This window comes from Mesoplodon densirostris, chromosome 6 (assembly GCF_025265405.1).
Source record: "Mesoplodon densirostris isolate mMesDen1 chromosome 6, mMesDen1 primary haplotype, whole genome shotgun sequence".
In the NCBI taxonomy this organism is placed as follows: domain Eukaryota; kingdom Metazoa; phylum Chordata; class Mammalia; order Artiodactyla; family Ziphiidae; genus Mesoplodon; species Mesoplodon densirostris.
The window spans coordinates 71623553-71638240 of record NC_082666.1 but is presented as its reverse complement, the minus strand read 5'-3'; the positions used below and the strand labels follow the sequence as shown (position 1 = coordinate 71638240).

At 44.9% G+C, this 14688-nt stretch overlaps 1 protein-coding gene and 1 long non-coding RNA gene across 3 annotated transcripts in view; one reads left to right on the top strand and one right to left on the bottom strand.

The window, feature by feature from the left end:
- Window positions 1–5285: 5285 nt before the first annotated feature.
- LOC132492671 (uncharacterized) lies at window positions 5286–7512 on the bottom strand. 2 transcript variants are annotated; one of them, XR_009532847.1, is made up of 3 exons: window positions 7403–7512; window positions 6426–6525; window positions 5286–5513 (listed from the first exon to the last, which is right to left on the bottom strand). It is a non-coding gene; the product is annotated as an uncharacterized LOC132492671 (long non-coding RNA). The 2 variants fall into 2 exon arrangements; XR_009532846.1 differs by having other exon boundaries at window positions 5286–5510.
- Window positions 7513–7764: 252 nt separating this feature from the next.
- Window positions 7765–14688, top strand: part of RCL1 (RNA terminal phosphate cyclase like 1) — a 54513-nt gene continuing 47589 nt past the window's right edge. Inside the window, exon 1 of the mRNA XM_060102221.1 lies at window positions 7765–8071. Within this exon, the coding sequence (XP_059958204.1) occupies window positions 7936–8071 (136 nt within the window). The 5' untranslated portion in view covers window positions 7765–7935. The remainder of the gene's footprint in view (window positions 8072–14688) is intronic.

Sequence of the window (14688 nt, the reverse complement as noted above, 5' to 3'; positions counted from 1 at the left end):
GTCTTTCTCATCTCTACATTCTTAGTCCTTTATCCTGTATCCTTGTACATTTCTTGGCATGGCCAACCCTGGCACTCTAGTAGGTGTTAGATAAATTTTTATGGAATTGAATTGAGTTGGGAAAATATCCACATATTGTGAAGTTTTAATTCCCCAAAGTCATGAAGAGATTCTAGATAATGAGACTCTTGGGCTTTGTGTGGGTTTGGTGAAGTTGTCATGTATTGTTTTTGCCTATCTAGCATCTGTTACCTCTTGTGATAACAGAACTTTAATTTTCCTTAAGGGAGCCACTCCTCTCTCTTGCTCCATTCTTGTAGTTTGAGAGACACTGATACTACTTTTTCTACAAAGGAGAAGAGAATGTGACTTAGATTTGGCCAGTCAGAGCACCATACTCCTCCAGACAACCGTGGTCAGTTCAGAAATGAGTATGTGATCCAAGCAGGGCCAGTGAATGCTCTACCCAACATTTGCTGATGCTGCTGGGAAAGAGGTGGCTTATTCATAGTGGGTTTGCCAAACTGGTAGAACATGAGTCTGGATTTTCTAATGACCATGTTTGCCTCCATCTAATGTACTTTCTGTCTCTATAGATTTGCCTGTTTTGGACACTTAATTTAAATGGAATTATACAAAATGTGTGTGTGTGTGTGTGCGCGTATGTGTATAGCTTCTTCCACTTGGCATAATGTTTTCAAGGTTCATCCATGATGTAGCATGTATTAGTGCTTCATTCCTTTTTATGGCTGAATAATATTCCACTATGGATATACTGTATTTTGTTTATTCATTCATCAGTTAATGGACATTTGGATACCCTTTAACTTTTAATGAATCAATACACTCCTTTTTATGGTTAAACTTTTTTTTTTTTTTTTTTTTTTTTTTTTTTTTGCGGTACGCGGGCCTCTCACTGTTGTGGCCTCTCCCGTTGCGGAGCACAGGCTCCGGACGCGCAGGCTCAGCAGCCGTGGCTCACAGGCCCAGCCGCTCCATGGCATGCGGGATCCTCCTGGACCGGGGCACGAACCCGTGTCCCCTGCATCGGCAGGCGGACTCTCAACCACTGCGCCACCAGGGAAGCCCGTTAAGCATTTTTAAGACAGTGGAAGAGTTGTTATATAGATGGTTCTGAATCAAATATTGGAACATGTGATTTGTTGAGTGATGAGTGTGATTTGATGGAGATAGTGAATAAAATATAGGGACTTAAGACAGTCCTAGAAAATTAGGAATGTATCATTTAGGTAACAATGCCACATTTGTGTATTAGGCATCAATTACCATTTGAAGTTTCATAGTTATAAATCCTAATATTTAATAATTATGATATGGGGCTTCCCTGGTGGCGCAGTGGTTGAGAGTCCGCCTGCCGATGCGGGGGATACGGGTTCGTGCCCCGGTCTGGGAGGATCCCATATGCCGCGGAGCGGCTGGGCCCGTGAGCCATGGCCGCTGGGCCTGCGCGTCCGGAGCCTGTGCTCCGCAACGGGAGAGGCCACAACAGTGAGAGGCCCGCGTACCCCCGCCCCCCAAAATAATAATAATTATGATATGATGGCTTCAAGATTGGCAACTTGCGGGACTTCTCTGGCAGTCCAGTGGTTAAGACTCCGTGCTTCCACTGCAGGGGGCACGAGTTTGATCCCTAGTTGGGGAACTAAGATCCCACATGCCACGTGATGTGGCCAAAAAAACAAAAACACACAAAAAAAGGATTGGCAACTGGTGCCTTAAAAATTCTGCTCTGATTGTTTATCACCTGCTGATCATCCACTTCTCTTTCACTCTCACAGTCAATGAAGAGAGTTTATGATTGTGAAACAAGACTGAGGTCCCCCACCCTGCTCCTCTCCCAAAGGCTCTGAAACAAGCACAGAAAGTTTTTCAAATTTTATCAGTGTTTTTACTGTTAACAATTATAGAAAAACAGAGGTTAAATATCACAATCAGGGTGTCTCTGAGAATCATAAGCATCTTTAAAAGTGTTAGTTATGGTTGTCCCTAGTCAGCATTTAAATATAAATGGGACTCAGGGTGTTGTCTTATAGTTCAATGTCCCAACCTTCTTAGACAGGCATCCCCAACCCCTGGGCCACGGACTGGTCTGGTCTGTGGCCTGTTAGGAACCGGGCCGCACAGCAGGAGGTGAGCGGCGGCTGAGCGAGCGCAGCTTCACCTGTATTTACAGCCACGCCCCGTCGCTCGCATTACCACCTGAGCTCCGCCTCCTGTCAGATCAGCGGCCGCAATAGATTCTCATAGGAGCGCGAACCCTACTGTGAACTGCGCATGCGAGGGATCTAGGTTGCACGCTCCTTATGAGAATCTAACGCCTGATGATCTGAGGTGGAGCTGAGGCTGTGATGCTAGCGCTGGGGAACGGCTGCAAATACAGATTATCATTAGCAGAGAGGTTTGACTGCACAGAGAGTATAATAAATCATTTGCTTGCAGACTCATATCAAAACCCTATCAGTGAGTGGCAAGTGAAAACAAGCTCAGGGCTCCCACTGATTCTGCATTATGGTGAGTTGTATAATTATTTCATTATATATTACAATGTAATAATAATAGAAATAAAGTGCACAATAAATGTAATGCACTCGAATCATTCTAAAACCACCCCCCACCGCCGGTCCGTGGAAAAATTGTCTTCCACGAAACCAGTCCCTGGTGCTGAAAAGGTTTGGGACCGCTGTTCTTTGATGTTCCCTTGGGAGAGGGGCATCTGTTTATCATAGAGAGGCTGGACCATATGACTTGTGCTTCTTGAAACTTGGAAAGTCTATCACCTCCATCAACTCCTCGGTTAACACCTTTCACGAGACGTTTAATCAGGTGTAGGAGAGAGAGCACAGACTTTGGAAGCCAGACAGACCTGGATTTGAAAACCAGTGTAGTAATTTTACATAGCTGTGTAACAAATTACCACAAACTCAGTGGCTTGAACACATACTAATTATCTCACAGTTCCTGTGGGTCAGGAGTTCAGGCATGATTTAGTTGGGTTCTGTGCTTCACAGCCTCACAAGGTTCTCATCAAGGTGTCAGCCAGGACTGGGTTCTCGTCTGGAGGCTCCACTTCTAATAAAACTTCAACTTCTAACATAGTGACTTTAACTATTTGGATGTGTAGATTTATGTATTTCATCAAACTTTGGAAGTTTTGCCCACATATTCTTTCTGTCCCTGTCTCTCCTCTCCTTCTGGGACTCCCATTCTGTGTATGTAAGCGTATGTCTTTTTTTTTTTTTTTTTTTTGGCCGTGCTGCATGGCTTGTGGGATCTTAGTTCCCAACCAGGGAATTGAACTTGTACCCCCTGCAGTGTAAGCATGGAGTCCTAACCACTGGACCACCAGGGAATTCCACCCCCCCTTTTTTTTAATCTTCTCAAAGTGTGATCCTTAGGCCAGAAGCATCAACATCACCTGGGAAGTTGTTAGAAATGTAAAATCTCAGGCCCTACCCCAGATGTACTGAAGAAACTCTGGGGATGAGGCCCAGCAATATGTGTTTTAACAAGCCCTCCAGGCAGTTTTGATGCATGATAAAGTTTGAGAACCATTGTTTTAGACAGTTTGAGTTTATTGATTTAGGCTAGCCATATGTTTTAATTAATTATAGTCACACTTATTAAACTAGAATTAATTATAGTCACACTTATTAAACACCTACTAGATGCTAAGCACTGGGCATACAATGATAAGACGATTTCTGCTTTAAGTGATAGGACACAGTCCTCACACTCACTGGATCACAAAGTATTATTAGGTAGGCTGCCACATAAACAGGTTTCAAGAGGTTATAAGAGGATATATATGGGGGCTTCCCTGGTGGCACAGTGGTTAAGAATCTGCCTGCTAATGCAGGTGACATGGGTTCGAGCCCTGGTCTGGGAAGATCCCACATGCCGCGGAGCAACTAAGCCCGTGCGTCACAACTACCGAGCCTGCGCTCTGGAGCCCGCAAGCCACAGCTATTGAAGCCTGCATGCCACAACTACTGAAGCCTGTGCGTCGAGCCCATGCTCTGCAACAAGAGAAGCCAGCACAATGAGAAGCCTGCACAATGCAACAAGGAGCAGCCCCTGCTCGCCGCAACCAGAGAAAGTCCACGTGCAGCAACAAAGACCCAATGCAGCCAAAAATAAATAAATAATTAAAAAAGGACAATATATATGCAGAAATGTACTTGTGAATAGTTATTGTGGGAGCCCAAAGGAGGAGCACTGGACACAAACATTCATTCTAAAATTGGAGTGGTGTAAGCATTAGTTCCAGGCTGAGGTGAGAAAAAGCCCATTGAACCATTATGATTTGAATAAAGGAGATGATGAGATAGCAGATGGGTAGAAGTGTGGTGTTGAGTAACTTTCTTTATGGACTGGGAAGAATCTGTTTCTACTCTGGCCCCCAAATCCACTACTGAGCCAAGTACACTTTTATCATTATTAAAGTGGAAGTATTTGTGGAAGTGATTACAAAGCAAGGTATATGTCATTTATCATTTAGTGTGAAAGAAAAATCTATGAGCAGATTTAAAAAATTGTAATGGACGATTTTGAAAATAAACAAAAGTAGAGAGAACTGTATTATAAATCCCTATGTACTTACAACCCAACTTTTGAGGTAGTTGGTGTGAGGACCAAATGAGATCATGTGTGTAAAGCCTTTAGCATAGAGCCTTAATCTCAGTAGGCTTTCAGTAATGGCTTGTGCACCAGTCAGGGTTCAATCAAAAAAGCAGAACCACTCACTAGAGGTTTATTGTAGGGATCTGACCTTATGCTATTGTGAGGGCTGGTTTCACAGTCTGTATGAGGCTGTCGTCTTTGTGCCAGGTGATAGAGCCCAAAGTCAGAAGGATGAGCTGGAACCTGCATCAGTCTCTCACTGACTCCAAGCCTCTGACTCCAGTGATGGGAGTGACCAGCAGAAGATGGTGTCCTTTGTCATGGAGGTAGATACACAGCTGGCCCAGGAATCGGAGTTGCTAAGTAGGATCAGGTGGAAGCTGGAGGAGCTTTGGGCCTGGCTGCTGCTCCATGCCAACAAGGTAACTACGTGAGCTGCAAGAGAGCCTGGTACCCTGCAGTAACCTTTCAAACATAAAAAATGTGGCTGTGACTTTACGTTTGCCTTTGAAATCTCATGCAAGATGTTTCTTGTGGTTTGCTAACCCAGAATTATGCAGGGAAGGGGATTCTGGGATATGTAGTTTCATTATCCATTACTGTGTAACAAACTACCCCTGAACCCATAGCTTAAAATAGTCACAATCATTTATTTAGCTCAATTTGGGTAGGCCCCAGGGAGGATGGCTCATCTGTGCTCCATATGGTGTCAGCTAGGGTGGCTCCAAAGACTTGTCACAGGCTGGCTGGGGACTGGAATCATCTGAAGGCTTCCTCACTCCCATGTCTGGCAGATGATGCTGTCAGCTGGAACAGCTGGCACTAAATCTTTGTGGTCTCTCTGGCATGGCAGCTTCATGGTAGCCAGACTTCTTTATTAGAGGTTCAGGGTTCCAAAGATATGAGATGACAGAGACAGACAGACAGTGACAGAGAGGCAAAGTTTTTATCCTGGTTCTTTCATTTATTAGGGATGTCACTTTAAACAAGTCATTTATTCTCTCTGAACCTCAGTTCTTAAATATTAAAAATCAGAACTTATATTGGAGGTGCCCAGAAGAAGACCCTGAGGCAGTAATTTGAGTGAAAGTAGTTTATTTGAGAATTAATCCCACGAAATATCAGAAGGGAGCTAGGAAGGATACGGGGAAGGGAAGGAAGCCAGTAAAAGGTACTTAAGCAAGTAACCCCTGTAGGCCAGCGGTCACCAACCTTTTTGGCACCAGGGACCGGTTTCGTGGAAGACAGTTTTTCCACGGGGGAGAGGGGGGATGGGGCAGGCGGTAATGCGAGCGGCGCGGAGCGGCAGATGAAGCTTTGCTCGCTCGCCTGCCGCTCACCTCCTGCTGTGCGGCCCTGTTCGTAATGGGTCTCGGACCGCTACCGGCGTTGGGGACCCCTGCTGTAGGCAACTGAAGATTAAAATCGCTGGGGGTCCCTGGGGAAACGCTGTAGAATCTGTGTCTCAGAGCCATCTCACCCAAAGTTTAAGGGCGCTGGGATATTTATACATCAACTCCCATCAGCCATTGGTTGAGGACTCTGGGGGAGAGGGCGGGGCATTAATTCCCCAGCACCTATGCCCTGTTGAGTTCCATACTGGTGGGAAAAACCCTCAGACAAAGAGATCTAGGTGCTGTTGGAGGATAACTAAGCAGGTTTGCACTGAAAATAGTAAGAGCGGAAGGGATATGAACAGGGCACAGACAGGGGTTGCTACAGAAGATATTAGTTGTTTTTTAAGGTTGTTGAGTAATTAAGATGAGATGATATACAAAACATACACTCCTGGTGTGATGGTTCCTCTCCTTGCTTTGGCATCCTCCACAGCAGGATTCAAGGGAGGCCCTCAGAGGTTCTGGAGCTTTCAATACTTTCAACTTCCTAAAAGAAGTCTCAAGAAATGGCAATAATGTGCATGGATTACTCACCTCCCTCAATGAACTTCAGGGCTGATTCTGTTAAACTCAACATACACCTCTAATAACCAGTCACCCTATAGGAGTTCAGACCTTCCAGTGGTTCCTCATAACTGAGTCTTACCCACATAACGCTAGCCACCTTCTTTAATCTTACTCAAGCTCTGACCCCTTCCAGAATCCCCTCTTCCCCCATGTGTTCTGGAACTCATAATCTGGTGACATTGTCCGAGAATCGCTACAAACCAACCGTATTATGGTATTGGACTCCCAAGTTTGTAATCATTTTATAGATAACTGCGTTATCTTTGAAGGTTTTTGAGCAGAGGAGTGACATAATCCAATCTTTGGGAAGCTTTTGGTGTGCAAATTAGAAGAGGATGGGAAAGAGGGAAGAGCTGTGTGTGTGTGTGTGTGTGTGTGTGTATAAGTTATTACAACTATCCATTTTGAGGCATGCAAAATGGGAGGACCTGACTTGGCAAAAAGCACAGTGGCTGTAAAGGGAAGCCACTGATGTGAAAAGGGCAAAGCTTGGTGTCTCATAAGTAATGGCCTGGTGTCGGAAGACTTTGGTTCCTGTGCATGCTGCCACTGCTAGCCTTGCAATGTCCCTCGAGTCTCTCCCCAAGTGTAGGGCAGGAATGGCACTACCTCTCAGGATTACAGCGGGCGCGAGGGGATAGGGCCGGCTGCGCGCTCAGCACGGTGTCAACAGGGTAAAGCGCGCCAATCCTGTTTTCTCTTCTATTAAGAAAAAGGCGGGGGAGCTAATAGCATACACATCCCAGAGGTTGCCGTAAGTAGTGTGGCTAAATGCCGGGCATGTAGGAGGAACTCACCCCCGGTCCATCGCCTCCCCTTGTCCCCACGCGGGGAAAGACCCCGCGGAAACTGAAGGGGAAGGCGTGCGCCAGCGCCTCCGCTCCCAGGCCGCTCCCCCGTCCCGCGCTCCTCCAGCCAAGCGCTGTTGCCGGGGCCCAGGCACCGCCCCGCTCCAGCGCAGGCCAATGGTAGCGTGGCCCAGGCACCGCCTAGCCCCAGTGCAGGCCTATAGCGGTGCGTCCCGGGCACCGCCCTGATCCTGCACCAGCCAATAGCGGAGTGGCCCGGTGCGGGGTCCGCCCCCAGCCGGGCCGGGAGGCGGAGAGGCGGTCACCGGCTCCGCCCCACTCCCCTCTGACCCGGTGTATCGTCTCTCTCCCTTCCTGTTCCAAACCACGTGGACGCGCCTGGGGCTGCGGGGCTGCGGGAGGGAGCCCGGGCCGCCACTGCCGCTGTCGCCGTCGCCGCCGTCGCCGCCGTCGCCGCGATACCCGCGCCCGTCCAAAGTCGCCTCGCCCCGGCCGCCCGCGCCGTTGCAGAGGGCGTGCACATGGCGACCCAGGCGCACTCCCTCAGCTACGCGGGCTGCAACTTCTTGCGCCAGCGTCTGGTCCTGTCTACTCTGAGCGGGCGCCCTGTCAAAATTCGAAAGATTCGGGCCAGAGACGACAACCCCGGCCTCCGAGGTAACTCCGGGGCGGGCAGCGCGCGGCGTGGGCGTGGGGCGCGAAGGGAGACCTCGCTGACGCCCTGGGGGCCGTCGCACAAGGAGTCTCCGAGGCGCGTTGGGGAGGGCTTATTGCGTGTCGCCCCCACACCCGAACGAACGCGCAGGAGGCTGTGTGGGAGGCGGGGCCGCGCACCAGGGGCTGAGCTCTTCTGCGCTCGGCGCTCAGCGTCTCCCGGGAGCTGGTAGTAAACAGCTACACGTTTTCCAGCATTACGTGTTGCAACATATCCCAGACATCGCCCCCTCGTTTGTCTTGAGTCCCTCTTGCTCTCGCTGTAAACCTCGCAATGGAGAAAAACTGTTGGACCGAAATGTGGTGAATGGGCAGATGTAAAGATGGAAAGAGATTTGGAGAGAAAAGTACCACTGGTTGGTTTTGTCCCCTGTCCCAAAACAGGTCTCAGAAGCAGCTGCCCCCTTGGACACCACCGGCTGTTCCTGTCGTCATGATTTCTCGGCTGCCCTCACACATCTCCTTGGGTGTGGATTAAAGAATTCTTTTAAATTCTGTGTTTTTTTTTCAGCAGTGGCTGTGATTGATTTGTGCAAGACAGGAGCTTTGAGATAAAATTTTAACAATCATGGGCCTAATTGCCTTGACTTTAGTAAAGGATTGGTGACAAGCGCTAAACTATAGGCTTCCAAGCTCTACTTTTGCCCTGCGAAGGTGGATAGATGAAAAATAAGGCCCCATTTAAACCCATATGAAGTTTAATTGTTTCCGAGTTTCAACTGGCCCCCTGGAATGACATATATTTAAAAGCTTCTGTCTAGTTATCCCAAATTGGGAAAATCAGTTCAAGAAAAAAAAGGAAAAACCTATCTGCAAATTGAAGGAGGAGAGGGTTTGTGGTTGGTTCTCAAAGCTTTGTGGGCCCTGTTGATGTGTTTAATTTTGCACTGGCTCCTGTACAAGGTGGCCAGCCTATTTCATCATCAGTCTGAATGCATCTTCTGGATGGTTACATTTCTGCTTCTCTTGAATGGTGATTGGTTGCACATAAGCGGAAAATGCCATGTCATTGATGGAGATAGAAGATTAGGAAGGAAAGAATCAGATGAACCTCTGTACCATGGAGAGGAACCAGGTGACAGTAACAAAGGCTTGTGTTGGTACATGATTATTACTGCCCTCACTGTACTGCTCAAAAACACTGAAGGAGTTGAGGGACCCCTAGCATGGTTTATGCCAGGTGCTCTTCCTCTCAACATTCCTTGCCTTTATTTTGAGTCTGGCCCTTGGGCAAAGCAGCTGCTTGACTGCTCTACTCTGTGGCCTCTCCAGCCAACTCTCCCCTTCACCCCTAAATTAGCCTAGAGAACTCACCACTCGCTGGATGTGGTAAGAAGACAGGCTTCTACTTCTATGGAACACTGGGCATAGCTTTTTTCTTAGAAGTAGAAGTACTTTAGCCTGGAGACCTGCAATTTCTAATGGAAATATAGTGCCCATAAAATACAATTTAGTGATGTTTCCCTTTCTCCCCCGTGCACTGTTCGTGAGCATCTCTTCACTGCCACACACATGAACGGGGCTTGGCCACTTGGCATTTTCCTGAAAAGATACCAGACTCTGGTACCTTGGGAAGGTAGTACTGGTTGGCACATGTGCTGGTATTTTATGAGGAATACTATGTATAGCCTTATTTGCCTTACCTTATTAATATACTAGGGGGAAAAAAGAGACCCCTAATTTAGACTTCCTTGGCTGGATTCAAGGCCTCAGGAACACTGCTTAATTTCTAAAGAGGGAACTGAGATATACGTATATACATGCGTTCATAGACATATATATGTGTCTTTGTATACATACCCAAGTGTAAGTATAAGTGTATATACATGCACACATATACATAAATACATGTAGCCCCTGACACATGATATGTGATCATAGTCAAACAAGTCTGTGGTAGCTTGATTGGACATGTAGCCAACGGACTGTCTTATCTGTCATATCCCTTTCTGACTCTTCCTGACTCAGATTCTGAGAGTTGGAAAAAACTCAGCATTTGCAATAAAATCTTCAGCTCAAGTGCAAGAATTATATCTCCTGAAGGTGCTTAATATCCCCGTAAATATCCCCCTTAAATATCCCCTCTGGTGTGAGCTTTGGAGGGTGGGGATGGTGCCTCTGGAACAGTCATTCAGTCATTCAGAAAAGGTTTATTGAGCCCCAGTATGTGCAAGGCTTTGTGGAGTTGTAAGTGTGAGAAGCTAGTTGCCCCACTCTCGAGGAGCTTTCTAAGGAAGAGCTGAGATAGTAGCCTGAGTACTTTGAAGTAGGAAGTTGTAAAGGGGCTCAGCAGAGTTAGAGCAGAGGCTTCCCCTGAGGTTATGAAGGAAGGCTCTCTGGATTTTCTGATTTGAACGGATAGGATTGAGATGGTGGCTGCAGGAATCATGGGTGGTGAAAGAAACAGCTTTTAAGCCAAAAAGTTCTTCATTTTCTTTATTATGTGGAGGTAAAGTCTTCATTTGTCATGGTCGTAGTAGCTTGGGAGTTAAGAGCTTGAGCGCAGTTAGATCTCACTTTGAGATGGGGTTCTGCTTTTGCTATTAGCTATTGGACCTCCTGAGCCTCAGTTTTTTCATCTGTAAAGTGGGGCCAATACTACTGACTTCAGAGGGTTATTGTGAGGATTAAATAATATTTGAAAGTGCACTCAACAGTGCCTGGTGTGTAGGAAGAATAGATGTGAGCTGCTTTTATTATTATGTAACTTCTGTCCACTGGTATAGTTCTATTCTCTGGCATTTGAAATCTTTTCCTGCTTCTATATGGAAACTTTTCAAATATTTAAAGAGAATTATGTCTTTTCTGTTTTCTTTTCAGTCTAAAGGTTTCCTTTCAGGTGATGGCTTCCAAATATTTGTGTGTTATATGTAAAATGTAGCGGTTCTTAACCAGGGGAAGTTTTGTTCCCCAGGGGATATGTGGCAGTGTTTGGAGACATTTTTGGTTGTCACAACTGGGAGGCTGCTCCTGGCACCTAGTGGGTGGAGCCCAGGGGTGCCGCTAAACATCCTACAGTGCACTGGACAGCTCCCCACACAAAGCAGTATTCTGTCCAAAATATCAGGGCTCATGTTGAAAAACCCTGGTCTACTAGACTTAATTATTAACCTTTTTCTTTTCCTCGTATCCCTAGTGGTTGGGAATAGCAGCATGAGGTACTAAGAAAACTGCATAAAGATTCAGAAAGGGATGAGACACAGGTCAAACTCTGTGACTTCTGGCAGATTTGTTAATTTCTTAAATAAAACTGCCTCCTTTGAAAGAGGAATTGTAAAGAATGAGAAGAATTTGAATCCCAAAGAAAGATGATCCTGGAATGGTTTTTATTAATTATGCAGCCACATGTGTAATTTTTACTTCACTCTTGAGGAACATGAAGGATTATATTGTCTCATTATACTCTTTCCATCAGTGAGGAGGAAATAAATATTTTTTTGTTGCTGTTTTACTGAAGGTAAGAAAGGCAAGACATAGTTAAGTAAGATAGCTGGTGAAGTTGAATATCCAGTCAGTGACAGAGCCGGAAACAGACAGCAGCCAGCTCCAGCCTGGAAGGCCTGTTCTCCCATCTGCCTGCTTAGTGGACTTGAGTGTTCCTCAGATTATAAAGCAGCTGTCCAAAGTGCTTCTGTTTCTGGGTTTCACGAGGGCTGTATCTTGCAGGGTTCAGTTGAGTTAACATTTTCTGGATAAGGTGAGGTCCATATGGAAAGAATTCCACAAGAATGATAATTTTTTAAAGTGGGAATACAGAAATGATGGACTTGGGCAAGAGCCCTGGTTTAGCAGTTAGGACGCAGGACTGCTGCTACCCAAGTCCCTGAGTAGGTCACATGACTAAGCCTCGCTGTGAAACTGGAGAGAGGAGTTATTTGGTCTTAAGCAGATGAGATTCTGAAAAAGGAGGGGTAAGTGGAATTTTAATGAAGAGAATCCTTTAAAATGTGCCGAGGAAACATACTACATAGAGATCCTTAAAGGTAAAATATCTTTTGGCAAACTGATATATTGTTTTGGGGATAAATCTGGCTGTTCATAAATTGGATCTTCTAAAAGGAGGATTGTAAGGGAAAACTGTTTTTATCCTCTACTTTCAATACTTCTGACACCAGATGAGTGGGTTTTTCTCACCACACCAAGTAATTCTCCAGTTCTCAGTGGATGTTCACTGGTGTCCCAGAAATTTAACTCAATTCTGACACTGTCCTGGTGGTGATAGCCTCAAATCCCACAGGTTAAGGGCTCAATCCCACAAGACTCCCCTCCACCCCCTCAGGTGCCAGTCACAAGTCCCAGTCGTAAGTCCAGGTCACTCATACCTCTGGTTTCCCAGACCCCCTCCTGGGGTCTGATAATTTGCTAAAATTATGTCTCATGAAGCTCAGGGAAACATTTACTTACATTTACCAGTTTACAATAAAGGATATTATAAAAGATACAGATGAACAGCCAGATGAAGAGGTACATAGGGCCAGGTCCAGAAGGGTCCTGAAATAGGAGCTTCTGTTCTTGTGGAACGGGGTTGTGTTACTCTCCCAGAATGTGGACTTTTTTTTTTTTTTTTAACCAACCTGGAAGTTCTCTCCTTGTTCAAGAGTTTTTATAGGGCTTAATCTCTAGGCACACCTCGACACCCCCCCACCCCCGCAGAAGTCAGTGAGTAGGACTGAAAGTTCTAACCCTCTAATCATTTGGTTTTTCTGGTGATCAGCCCCATCCTGAGGCTGTCTAGGGGCTCCATCCTAAGTCAACTCATAGCATAAACTCAGGTGTGCTCAAAAGGGCCTCTGTATATGAATAACTTAAAAGAGACTCCTGTGGCTCTGGAACTTCAGGGGTTTTAGGGGCTCTGTGCCAGGAACAAAGACCAAATACATTTCTTATACCACAAGGATGCACCTATACTTTATTTCAGTATTGTTTGGGACTCAAAGTTGTTGATAACTAGAATTGGGGGAGGCCTGACAACTATACTAATGATAAGTGTAGATTTTATATTCCTACCAGCAATGTAGGAATGATTCAGTTTCTCCGCATTCTTGCCAGCATTTGGTGTTGTCACTATTTTTAATTTTAGCCATTCTGATTAGTGTGTAGTGCCGTCTTCTAGTTTAATTTGCATATTCCTGATGGCTAATGATATTGAACAACTTTTTATGTCTTTTGCCATTTTCTAGTAAGATTTTTTCTTTTTCTGTTAGGTTTTGAGAGTTCTTTACATATTCTAGTCCTTTGTCAAATATGTGGTTTCCTAGTATTTTATCCCACTCTATGGCTTGTCTTTTTATTCTCTCAACATGGTGTTTTGCAGAGGGAAAGTTTTAATGAAATAGAATTTATCAAAGTTTTCTTTTATTGCTTGTGCTTTTGGTGTTAAGAACTGTTTGCCTAGCCCTAGATCCTGAAGATTTTCTTTTTTTTCCTAAAAGTTTTATAGTTTTACATTTTATATTTAAGTTAATTTTTTTGTATGAGGTTTAAAACTTAGGTCGATGTTCATTTTTTTTGCCTATGGATATCCAGCTGCTCCAACACCCTTTGTGGAAATGGCTATCTTTCTTCCATTTAGTCACTTTTGCACCTTTGTAAAAAAACAGTTGGGCAGACTGTGTGGGTCTCTTTCTGGATTCTCTGTTCTGTTCCACTGATCTATATGTCTATCCCTTTGTCAGTACCACAACTGTCTTGATTACTATATGTATATAATAAATTTTGAATTTGGGTAGGCTGATCCCTCCAACTTTATTCTTATTTTTCATGATTGTTTTAGCTATTCTAGTTCCTTTGCCTTTTCATATAAAGTTTAGAATAATCTTGTCTTCATCTATACAAAAAAATCTTGTTAGGATTTGATAGGAGCTGTGTTAAATCTATATGATAACTTAGGGAGAGTTATCATCTTTACTGTATTTGAGTCTTCCAATTCATAAACATAGTATATCTCTCCATTTATTTAGATCTTTGTTTTCGTTCATCAGCATTGTGTAGTTTTTAGCATATAAGTCCTGTGCATGTTTTGTTAATTTACACCTAAATGTCTCACTTTTTTGAACAATTGTAAATGGTATCTTATTTTAAATTTTGGTCTACATGTGCTTATTGGTAGTATATAGAAATACAATTCATTTTTTTTGGATGTTTATCTTGTGTCCTGCAACCTTGCTGAATTTACTTACAAGTTCTTTTTTTTTTTTGCTGCATTGGGTCTTTGTTGCTGCGTGCAGGCTTTCTGTAGTTGTGGCAAGCAGGGGATACTCTTTGTTGCAGTGTGCGGGATTCTCATTGTGGTGGCTTCTCTTGTTGTGGAGCGTGGGCTCTAGGAGCGCAGCCTTCAGTAGTTGCAGCACATGGGCTCAGTAGTTATGGCACACGGGCTTAGTTGCTCCATGGCATGTGGGATCTTCCTGGACCAGGGATCAAACCTGTGTCGCCTGCATTGGCAAGCAGATTCTCAACCACTGTGCCACCAGGGAAGTCCCCTACTTAAAAGTTCTAAGTGTGTGTTTTTGCTGTTGTTATTGTTAGATTCTTTGGTATTTTTTACGTAAACAGTCATG